At 50.2% G+C, this 12,449-nt stretch overlaps 1 protein-coding gene across 1 annotated transcript in view; it reads right to left on the bottom strand.

Annotated features, from left to right (window-relative positions):
* The window catches only part of LOC112240642 (cleavage and polyadenylation specificity factor subunit 4), a 14,282-nt gene extending 4,705 nt beyond the window's left edge, over nucleotides 1–9,577 (bottom strand). The window contains 6 exon segments of the mRNA XM_042315645.1: nucleotides 563–656; nucleotides 1,295–1,396; nucleotides 6,743–6,907; nucleotides 8,967–9,017; nucleotides 9,196–9,231; nucleotides 9,234–9,577. Of these exon segments, the coding sequence (XP_042171579.1) occupies nucleotides 563–656; nucleotides 1,295–1,396; nucleotides 6,743–6,907; nucleotides 8,967–9,017; nucleotides 9,196–9,231; nucleotides 9,234–9,297 (512 nt within the window). The 5' untranslated portion in view covers nucleotides 9,298–9,577.
* Between the last annotated feature and the right edge of the window lie 2,872 nt (nucleotides 9,578–12,449).

A 12,449-nucleotide genomic window follows, 5' to 3' on the forward strand; every position in this document is an offset into this window, starting at 1 on the left:
TGAGAGGGCTCAGAATCAGAGACGATTATGGTTACTGTAGTATTACCTCCTCCGGGATTCAGAGAGGATATAAATATGACCAAGAGGTGCTACTCAGGATGGAGGGGCGTGACCTCAAATTCTAATCTGGAACTCAAAGCCAGTTCCACTGCTATTCACCACGCAGGGTAACAGTTGAATACCTCAGTATCCCAGTATCCCAGACCAGGCAGGGTAACAGTTGAATACCTCTGCAGTATCCCAGTATCCCAGACCAGGCAGGGTAACAGTTGAATACCTCTGCAGTATCCCAGACCAGGCAGGGTAACAGTTGAATACCTCTGCAGTATCCCAGACCAGGCAGGGTAACAGTTGAATACCTCTACAGTATCCCAGTATCCCAGACCAGGCAGGGTAACAGTTGAATACCTCTGCAGTATCCCAGACCAGGCAGGGTAACAGTTGAATACCTCTGCAGTATCCCAGTATCCCAGACCAGGCAGGGTAACAGTTGAATACCTCTGCAGTATCCCAGACCAGTAGAGGTTATAAAAGGTGAATATTGAACAGAGAATAAACTCACTGCATGAATTTACAGGACCGGCCCTCTGGACAGAAACCAACCAAGTAGTTCATACAGATTACTCTTCTGGTGTGGCGATGTCTACAGTCTGGACCTGTGGAGGAGGGAGAGAGAGAAGAGAGAGAGAGAGAGAGAGAGAGAGAGAGAGAGGATTCAACATGTAGAATCATCAGGAAGTGAACAGGAAATGACAGTTGATGTTCTGAGGAAGAAGAGACACCTGCTGCTGTGAACCATCGGTTGGTTTAGTCTCTTAGTGCTGGGGCAGTGTGAGTGAGTGAGGGGAGAGAGAGGGGAGGAGAGAGAGGGGGGAGAGGGGAGAGAGAGAAGAGAGGCAGGGAGAGGAGAAGAGGGGAGAGAGAGAGAGGAGGAGAGAGTTGGAGGGGAGAGAGGGGACCAGGAGGGAGAGAGAGAAGAGAAGAGAGAGAGGGGGAGAGGCAGGGAAGAGGAGAGAGGGAGAGAGAGAGAGTAGAGAGGAGAGGAGAGCAGAGAGAGGGAGAGAGAGAGAGATAGAGTAGAGAGAGAGAGGAGGAGAGACAGGGAGAGAGAGAGAAGAGAAGAGAGGGAGAGGAGAGAGAGAAGAGAGACCAGGAGGGTAAGAGAAGAGAAGAATAGAGTAAGACCAGGCAGAGGTAACAGAGAATAGAGAGAAGAGTAGAGAGACCAGGAGGAGAGAGGGATACCTCTGGAGAGAGACCAGGAGGGAGACAGGAGATGAGAGAGAGGACGTACCATGTTTGCAGAAGCCTCTGTCATACCAGGGACAGTCTTTGATCTTAGACTCTGGGTCGATGTGGAGGAACGGACACTCCTTGTTACTGCACTCTCCTAGACACACAGAGACACGCACAGTTAGCAGATACAGATGGAGGCACCAGTAGACAGTTAGCAGATACAGATGGAGGGGGGCACCAGTAGACAGTTAGCAGATACAGATGGAGGGGCACCAGTAGACAGTTAGCAGATACAGATGGAGGGGCACCAGTAGACAGTTAGCAGATACAGATGGAGGGGGCACCAGTAGACAGTTAGACAGTGGAGGATACAGATGACAGTTAGCAGATACAGATGGGGCACCAGTAGACAGTTAGCAGATACAGATGGAGGGGGCACCAGTAGACAGTTAGCAGATACAGATGGAGGGGGCACCAGTAGACAGTTAGCAGATACAGATGGAGGGGCACCAGTAGACAGTTAGATACATGGAGGGATACAGATGCAGATACAGATGGACCAGGCACCAGTAGACAGTTAGCAGATACAGATGGAGGGGGCACCAGTAGACAGTTAGCAGATACAGATGGAGGGGCACCAGTGGACAGTTAGCAGATACAGATGGAGGGGGCACCAGTAGACAGTTAGCAGATACAGATGGAGGGGGCACCAGTAGACAGTTAGCAGATACAGATGGAGGGGGCACCAGTAGACAGTTAGCAGATACAGATGGAGGGGGCACCAGTAGACAGTTAGCAGATACAGATGGAGGGGGGCACCAGTAGACAGTTAGCAGATACAGATGGAGGGGCACCAGTAGACAGTTAGCAGATACAGATGGAGGGGGCACCAGTAGACAGTTAGCACCAGATACAGATGGGGGGCACCAGTAGACAGTTAGCAGATACAGATGGACAAGATACAGATGGGGGCACCAGTAGACAGTTAGCAGATACAGATGGAGGGGGTACCAGTAGACAGTTAGCAGATACAGATGGAGGGGGCACCAGTAGACAGTTAGCAGATACAGATGGAGGGGGGCACCAGTAGACAGTTAGCAGATACAGATGGAAGGGGGCACCAGTAGACAGTTAGCAGATACAGATGGAGGGGGGACACCAGATCCCAGACAGGCAGATACAGATGGAGGGGGCACCAGTATCCCAGATGGGGGGTTAGCAGATACAGATGGGGGCACCAGGACACCAGTACAGATGGAGGGGACAGTTAGCAGATACAGATGGAGGGGCACCAGTAGACAGTTAGCAGATACAGATGGAGGGGGCACCAGTAGACAGTTAGCAGATACAGATGGAGGGGCACTGCAGTAGACAGTTAGCAGATACAGATGGAGGGGGCACCAGTAGACAGTTAGCAGATACAGATGGATGGGGGCACCAGTAGACAGTTAGCAGATACAGATGGAGGCACCAGTAGACAGTTAGCAGATACAGATGGAGGGGGGCACCAGTAGACAGTTGGCAGATACAGATGGAGGGGGCACCAGTAGACAGTTAGCAGATACAGATGGAGGGGCACCAGTAGACAGTTAGCAGATACAGATGGGGGAGGCACCAGTAGACAGTTAGCCGATACAGATGGAGGGGGCACCAGTAGACAGTTAGCAGATACAGATGGAGGGGGCACCAGTAGACTGTTAGCAGATACAGATGGGGTGAACTGCAGTAGACAGTTAGCAGATACAGATGGAGGGGGCACCAGTAGACAGTTAGCAGATACAGATGGAGGGGCACCAGTAGACAGTTAGCAGATACAGATGGGGGAGGCACCAGTAGACAGTTAGCAGATACAGATGGAAGGGGCACCAGTAGACAGTTAGCAGATACAGATGGAGGGGGAACCAGTAGACAGTTAGCAGATACAGATGGAGGGGGAACCAGTAGACAGTTAGCAGATACAGATGGAGGGGGCACCAGTAGACAGTTAGCAGATACAGATGGAGGGGGCACCAGTAGACAGTTAGCAGATACAGATGGAGGGGGCACCAGTAGACAGTTAGCAGATACAGATGGGTGAACTGCAGTAGACAGTTAGCAGATACAGATGGAGGGGCACCAGTAGACAGTTAGCAGATACAGATGGAGGGGCACCAGTAGACAGTTAGCAGATACAGATGGAAGGGGCACCAGTAGACAGTTAGCCGATACAGATGGGGGGGGCACCAGTAGACAGTTAGCAGATACAGATGGAAGGGGCACCAGTAGACAGTTAGCAGATACAGATGGAGGGGGCACCAGTAGACAGTTAGCAGATACAGATGGAGGGGGCACCAGTAGACAGTTAGCAGATACAGATGGAGGGGGAACCAGTAGACAGTTAGCAGATACAGATGGGGGGGGCACCAGTAGACAGTTAGCAGATACAGATGGAGGGGCACCAGTAGACAGTTAGCAGATACAGACGGGGGGCACCAGTAGACAGTTAGCAGATACAGATACAGATGGAGTTAGCAGGGGGCACCAGTAGACAGTTAGCAGATACAGATGGAGGGGTACTGCAGTAGACAGTTAGCAGATACAGATGGAAGGGGGCACCGGTAGGCAGTTAGCCGATACAGATGGAGGGGGCACCAGTAGACAGTTAGCAGATACAGATGGAAGGGGGCACCAGTAGGGCACCAGTAGACTGGAGGGGCACCAGTAGACAGTTAGCAGATACAGATGGGGGGCACCAGTAGACAGTTAGCAGATACAGATGGAGGGGCACCAGTAGACAGTTAGCAGATACAGATGGAGGGGGCACCAGTAGACAGTTAGCAGATACAGATGGGGGCACCAGTAGACAGTTAGCAGATACAGATGGAGGGGGCACCAGTAGACAGTTAGCAGATACAGATGGAGGGGGGCACCAGTAGACAGTTAGCAGATACAGATGGGGGGGGCACCAGTAGACAGTTAGCAGATACAGATGGAGGGGGGAACCAGTAGACAGTTAGCAGATACAGATGGAGGGGGGGCACCAGTAGACAGTAGACAGTTAGCAGATACAGATGGAGGGGCACCAGTAGACAGTTAGCAGATACAGATGGAGGGGGAACCAGTAGACAGTTAGCAGATACAGATGGAGGGGCACCAGTAGACAGTTAGCAGATACAGATGGAGGGGCACCAGTAGACAGTTAGCAGATACAGATGGAGGGGCACCAGTAGACAGGCAGATACAGTAGGGGCACCAGTAGACAGTTAGCAGATACAGATGGCAGATACAGTAGACAGTTAGCAGATACAGATGGAGGGGGCACCAGTAGACAGTTAGCAGATACAGATGGAGGGGGAACCAGTAGACAGTTAGCAGATACAGATGGGGGCACCAGTAGACAGTTAGCAGATACAGATGGAGGGGGCACCAGTAGACAGTTAGCAGATACAGATACAGATGGAGGGGCACCAGTAGACAGTTAGCAGATACAGATGGAGGGGGCACCAGTAGACAGTTAGATACAGATGGAGGGGGCACCAGTAGACACAGATACAGATGGAGGGGCACCAGTAGACAGTTAGCAGATACAGATGGAGGGGGCACCAGTAGACAGTTAGCAGATACAGATGGGATAACTGCAGTAGACAGTTAGCAGATACAGATGGAAGGGGCACCAGTAGACAGTTAGCAGATACAGATGGAGGGGGCACCAGTAGACAGTTAGCAGATACAGATGGATGGGGGCACCAGTAGACAGTTAGCAGATACAGATGGAGGGGGAACCAGTAGACAGTTAGCAGATACAGATGGAGGGGGCACCAGTAGACAGTTAGCAGATACAGATGGAGGGGCACCAGTAGACAGTTAGCAGATACAGATGGATGGGGGCACCAGTAGACAGTTAGCAGATACAGATGGAGGGGGAACCAGTAGACAGTTAGCAGATACAGATGGAGGGGGCACCAGTAGACAGTTAGCAGATACAGATGGGGGAACTGCAGTAGACAGTTAGCAGATACAGATGGAGGGGGCACCAGTAGACAGTTAGCAGATACAGATACAGATGGAGGGGCACCAGTAGACAGTTAGACAGATACAGACAGATGGAGGGGGCACCAGTAGACAGTTAGCAGATACAGATGGGGGGGGCACCAGTAGACAGTTAGCAGATACAGATGGGGGGGAACTGCAGTAGACAGTTAGCAGATACAGATGGAGGGGGCACCAGTAGACAGTTAGCAGATACAGATGGGGGGCACTGCAGTAGACAGTTAGCAGATACAGATGGAAGGGGGCAGTAGACAGTTAGCAGATACAGATGGGCAGGGGGCACTGGTAGACAGTTAGCAGATAGCAGATGGGGGGGACACTGCAGTAGACAGTTAGCAGATACAGATGGGAGGGGGCACCAGTAGACAGTTAGCCAGATACAGATGGGAGGGGCACCAGTAGACAGTTAGCAGACCAGATAGACAGTTAGCAGATACAGATGGGGGGCACCAGTAGACAGTTAGCAGATACAGATGGAGGGGGCACCAGTAGACAGTTAGCAGATACAGATGGGGGCAGTAGACAGTTAGCAGATACAGATGGAGGGGGCACCAGTAGACAGTTAGCAGATACAGATGGGGACCAGTAGACAGTTAGCAGCATGGAGGGGCAGTAGACAGTTAGCAGATACAGATGGGGGGGCACCAGTAGACAGTTAGCCGATACAGATGGAGGGGGGGCACCAGTAGGCAGTTAGCAGTTAGATACAGATGGGAGGGGGTACTGCAGTAGACAGTTAGCAGATACAGATGGGAGGGGGACAGGTAGGCAGTTAGACCGATACAGATGGGATAACTGCAGTAGACAGTTAGCAGATACAGATGGGCACCAGTAGGGGGGCACTGCAGTAGACAGTTAGCAGATACAGATGGGAAGGGGACACTGCAGTAGACAGTTAGCAGATACAGATGGGAGGGGGCACCAGTAGACAGTTAGCCGATACAGATGGGGGGGCACCAGTAGACAGTTAGCCAATACAGATGGGGGGCACTGCAGTAGACAGTTAGCAGATACAGATGGGGGGGACACTGCAGTAGACAGTTAGCAGATACAGATGGGGGGGGACACTGCAGTCCACCAGTTAGCAGTTAGATACAGATGGGGGGTACTGCAGTAGACAGTTAGCAGATACAGATGGGGGGGCACTGCAGTAGACAGTTAGCAGATACAGATGGACACACACTGCAGTAGACAGTTAGCAGATACAGATGGGGGCACTGCAGTAGACAGTTAGCAGATACAGATGGGGGGGGACTGTGTTGTCTCTGTTAGCAGACACATGATGTGTTGTTGTCTGAGGTCTCTTTATGTACAGTGTTGTCTCTCTTGTCTCTGTTGTTTTGTCCTATAATTGATTTGTATCTTTAATCCCAGGCCCCGTCCCCGCAGGAGGCCGTCATTGGAAAATAAGAATTTGTTCTTAACTGCCTGGTTCAATAAAAGGTGAAATTAACCCCCAGCGACGTACACGAACTTGGAGTACAGAAGTAACACTCGGGCATCTTGGTCATGTCGTACAGTTGTAGGAACTCACACTGGTCTCCCTTCTTACAGAGTCCTCTGAGCCAGTGTTTACACACCACCGTCTTCCCCACTGATGATGACAGAACGGACATCCCGGACACACCCACCTGGGCAGTTCCTATCCACAACACACACACTGGGTCAGTTCCTATCCACACACAGACACTGGGTCAGTTCCTATCCACACACACACACTGGGTCAGTTCCTATCCACACACACACACTGGGTCAGTTCCTATCCACACACACACACTGGGTCAGTTCCTATCCACACACACACACACCACACACACACACTGGGTCAGTTCCTATCCACACACACACACTGGGTCAGTTCCTATCCACACACACACACTGGGTCAGTTCCTATCCACACACACACACACACTGGGTCAGTTCCTTTCCTATCCACACACACACACACTGGGTCAGTTCCTATCCACACACACACACACACACTGGGTCAGTTCCTATCACACACACACACACTGGGTCAGTTCCTATCCCACACACACACACTGGGTCAGTTCCTATCCACACACACACACTGGGTCAGTTCCTATCCACACACACACACTGGGTCAGTTCCTATCCACACACACACACTGGGTCAGTTCACACTGGGTCAGTTCCTATCCACACACACACTGGGTCAGTTCCTATCCACACACACAGACACTGGGTCAGTTCCTATCCACACACACACAGACACTGGGTCAGTTCCTATCCACACACACACACACTGGGTCAGTTCCTATCCACACACACACACTGGGTCAGTTCCTATCCTATCCACACACACACACTGGGTCAGTTCCTATCCACACACACACACTGGGTCAGTTCCTATCCACACACACACTGGGTCAGTTCCTATCCACACACACAGACACTGGGTCAGTTCCTATCCACACACACACAGACACTGGGTCAGTTCCACACATCACACACACACAGACACTGGGTCAGTTCCTATCCACACACACACAGACACTGGGTCAGTTCCTATCCACACACACACACACTGGGTCAGTTCCTATCCACACACACACACTGGGTCAGTTCCTATCCCCACACACACACACTGGGTCAGTTCCTATCCACACACACACACTGGGTCAGTTCCTATCCACACACACACACTGGGTCAGTTCCTATCCACACACACACACACTGGGTCAGTTCCTATCCACACACACACACTGGGTCAGTTCCTATCCACACACACACACTGGGTCAGTTCCTATCCACACACACACACACTGGGTCAGTTCCTATCCACACACACACAGACACTGGGTCAGTTCCTATCCACACACACAGACACTGGGTCAGTTCCTATCCACACACAGACACTGGGTCAGTTCCTATCCACACAACACACACTGGGTCAGTTCCATCCACACAGACACTGGGTCAGTTCCTATCCACACACACAGACACTGGGTCAGTTCCTATCCCACACACACAGACACTGGGTCAGTTCCTATCCACACACACAGACACTGGGTCAGTTCCTATCCCACACACACACACTGGGTCAGTTCCTATCCCACACACACACACTGGGTCAGTTCCTATCCACACACACACTGGGTCAGTTCCTATCCACACACACACACTGGGTCAGTTCCTATCCACACACACACACTGGGTCAGTTCCTATCCACACACACACACTGGGTCAGTTCCTATCCACACACACACACTGGGTCAGTTCCTATCCACACACACACACTGGGTCAGTTCCTATCCACACACACACACTGGGTCAGTTCCTATCCACACACACACACTGGGTCAGTTCCTATCCACACACACAGACACTGGGTCAGTTCCTATCCACACACACAGACACTGGGTCAGTTCCTATCCACACACACACACACTGGGTCAGTTCCTATCCACACACACACACTGGGTCAGTTCCTATCCACACACACACACACTGGGTCAGTTCCTATCCACACACACACACTGGGTCAGTTCCTATCCACACACACACACTGGGTCAGTTCCTATCCACACACACACACTGGGTCAGTTCCTATCCACACACACACACTGGGTCAGTTCCTATCCACACACACACACTGGGTCAGTTCCTATCCACACACACACTTGTAGAGGAGGCTGTAGTAGTCACATAGAGAACTCATCACTGATAATACTCTCACCTTTGAGACAGGCAGCTCTCATGAAGAACTCACACACAGCAGCCCCAGACTCTGCACAGACACAGGAAGTTACAATACATAATCCTCAAACTCTGCAAAAACACCTAACAATAAAACCAGTTTAGAAGTTAGCTAGCTAGCCAAGTTAGCTTAGCTACCATGCTAAAACTACAACAGTACCTAGCTAACGTTAGCTAACTGGCTAACTTAGTAAGTAGCGACTACTTACTGTCCATCCCGGGGAAAGGGAGAGGCTGAGCCCCAGCTGCTGCTCCACAGCTATCTCTAGATCAAACTTGATGTGGTCCACGGTGGCTATCAGGTCCTGCATGATGGCAGGTCTCACTACGCTCCGACCAGACAGAAACAGCCTAGCTTAGCCTAGCCTAGCCTAGCAGTCTAACGGCAGTTAGCAATCAGCTAATCTGTGAAATCTCGCTTTTAGTAGCTGATATATCAACCATAAAAAGGCGTGGGAGCTAGATTGCTTTGTCTAGCTAATTGTATATATTTTTAACGTGTAGAAATCAACAGTGGGAAAAGTTAGATTAACTAAGACAGGTCTTGTTGATCTGCCATCTTGTTTCTCCTGCCTCCAGAAGGCGGGCAGGTTGAACCTCTAACCTTTGACCTGGAGGGGGTTAAAAGGCCGACTAATCGATCTCTGAGAGAGTCTGGATGTGAACTTGCCAGAAGATGCCGACCCTATAATTACGCTTGTTTACACAGAGCTGCACTGGGGTCAGAATGACACCATGGTTACATTAAGCTCCCCATTGAGCTAGTGTGAGATATGGGCTGGAAAAGGGTAACGCACTGGGATAAGCCACCATACTCCAAATGCAGTTAACCCACTGTTCCTAGGCCGTCATTGAAAATAAGGATTTGTTCTTTAACTGACTTGCCTAGTTACATAAAGGTTAAATAAATAAAAATATTTAAAAAATTCACACTACTTGTTTTCCAGGAAAACTGCCATTTGTATCCTCATGTGGTAGCCAACACAGCCATTTTGAAATGCGTCAGCCAATCAGCTCTTTTGTTGTTCAACACCAACATGTCATTACATGATGGCTGCTGTGAATACTGCTAATTAGCATGAGGGCGAAGAGGGGGGTTTTTTCTGGGGGGGGGTAAGCGTTTTCAATCTTCTCCCACACCTGAGGATGAAGGTAACCATTTGGAGTGCAGTGGTTTCTCAACCCGTATCCCATCCCCGTACATAGCTACGTTTCTCAACCCGTATCCCATCCCCGTATCGTAGTACGTTTCTCAACCCGTATCCCATCCCTTTGAGACGAGGCAGTTTCTCAACCCGTATCCCATCCCCAGTATCGAGGACGTTTCTCAACCCGTATCCCATGATCGAGGTAAAACCACGTTTCTCAACCCGTATCCCATGATCGCTTAGGTACCATGCTCAACCCGTATCCCATCCCGTTAGCTATCGAGGCTACGTTTCTCAACCCGTATCCCATCCCGGGGAAAGGGAGGTACGTTTCTCAACCCGTATCCTGCCCCAGCTATCTCGAGGTCAAACGTTTCTCAACCCGTATCCCATCCCCGTAATCGATGGCGTTTCTCAACCCGTATCCCATCCCCGTATCGAGGTACGTTTCTCAACCCGTATCCATCCCCGTCATCTAAGGTGAAACGTTTTCAACCCGTATCCCATCCCCAGATTCGCTAATTGTATATATTTTTAACGTTTCTCAACCCGTATCCCATCCCCGATTAATCGAAGACACGTCTTGTTGATCTGCCATCTTATCCCATCCCCAGAAGGCGGGCAGGTTGAACTCAACCTTTGACCTGGAGGTACGTTTCTCAACCCGTATCCCATCCCCTAATCGATCTATCCCAGAGTCTGGATGTGAACTTTCTCAAGATGCCCATCCCTATAATTACGTTTCTCAACCCGTCATCCCATCCCCCATGGTTACATTTCTCAACCCATTGAGCTATCCCAGATATGGGCTGGAAAAGGTAACGTTTCTCAACCCGTATCCCATCCCCGTATGGGATAACGTTTCCACCCGTATCCCATCCCAGTTAACCCACTGTTCCTCAACCCGTATCCCAAATAAGGATTTGTTCTCAACCCGTGCCTAGTTCCCATAAAGGTTAAATAAATAAAAATATTTAAAAAATTCACACTACTTGTTTTCCAGGCGTTTCTCAACCCTATCCCATTTGTATCCAGGAAAACTGTTTCTCAACCCGTATCCCATCCCATTTTGAAATGGCACGTTTCTCAACCCGTATCCCATCCCCATGTCATTTCATGATGGCTGCTGTGAATACTGCTAATTCCCATGATCGAAGAGGGACGGTTTTTTTCTCAACCCGTATCCAATCCTTGGTGGAGCAGTGAGGATGAAGGTAACATTTGGAGTGCAACCCGTATCCCATCCCGTATCGAGGTACGTTTCTCAACCCGTATCCCATCCCCGTATCGAGGTACGTTTCTCAACCCGTATCCCATCCCCGTATCGTTTCTCAACCCGTATCCCATCCCCGTATCGAGGTACGTTTCTCAACCCGTATCCCATCCCCGTATCGAGGTACGTTTCTCAACCCGTATCCCATCCCCGTATCGAGGTACGTTTCTCAACCCGTATCCCATCCCCGTATCGAGGTACGTTTCTCAACCCGTATCCCATCCCCGTATCGAGGTACGTTTCTCAACCCGTATCCCATCCCCGTATCGAGGTACGTTTCTCAACCCGTATCCCATCCCCCGTATCGAGGTACGTTTCTCAACCCGTATCCCATCCCCGTATCGAGGTACGTTTCTCAACCCGTATCCCATCCCCGTATCGAGGTACGTTTCTCAACCCGTATCCCATCCCCGTATTACGTTTTTCAACCCGTATCCCATCCCCGTATCGAGGTACGTTTCTCAACCCGTATCCCATCCCCGTATCGAGGTACGTTTCTCAACCCGTATCCCATCCCCGTATCTCACGCTGGCGCCACGTAAAATATCAACAGCAATAAGGTTTTTAATGTTATTTGACTATTTGACCCACAAGCCAGCCAGTCCTTCATCACTCAGAAGAAAAGGAAAACTCAACATACTGTTAGAATCTGGTATCAGGATAAATATCACAATTAGTCACCGATTGTATACTATGTATTTTTTATTAGCTAAGTAATAAATGCATCTTTCGTATATACGGGCTCACTGTAATACCACGCAGGGCAGAACAGGGAACTGACTGGATGTACGTAAACAGTTGTTCTTATACTGTGATAGACATTGTTCCAACCCGTCTGTTGGCCTATCACAGTAGAGACTGGGCGTGGTTTAAACTTGCTCAGCCTATTGCAGGCGCTCAGGCAGGTCCCCGCCTCTTGGAGTCCTCCCTCCATCGATGTATAGATCCTTACTGTTCTGGTATCACCCCCTTGTTATAACAGTTGCTCAGTTCCTGCTATTGTGTTGTTCAGTATTTTTCCATCTCAGTTAGACCTCGTGAT

Source organism: Oncorhynchus tshawytscha, unplaced genomic scaffold (assembly GCF_018296145.1).
Source record: "Oncorhynchus tshawytscha isolate Ot180627B unplaced genomic scaffold, Otsh_v2.0 Un_contig_4570_pilon_pilon, whole genome shotgun sequence".
In the NCBI taxonomy this organism is placed as follows: Eukaryota; Metazoa; Chordata; class Actinopteri; order Salmoniformes; family Salmonidae; genus Oncorhynchus; species Oncorhynchus tshawytscha.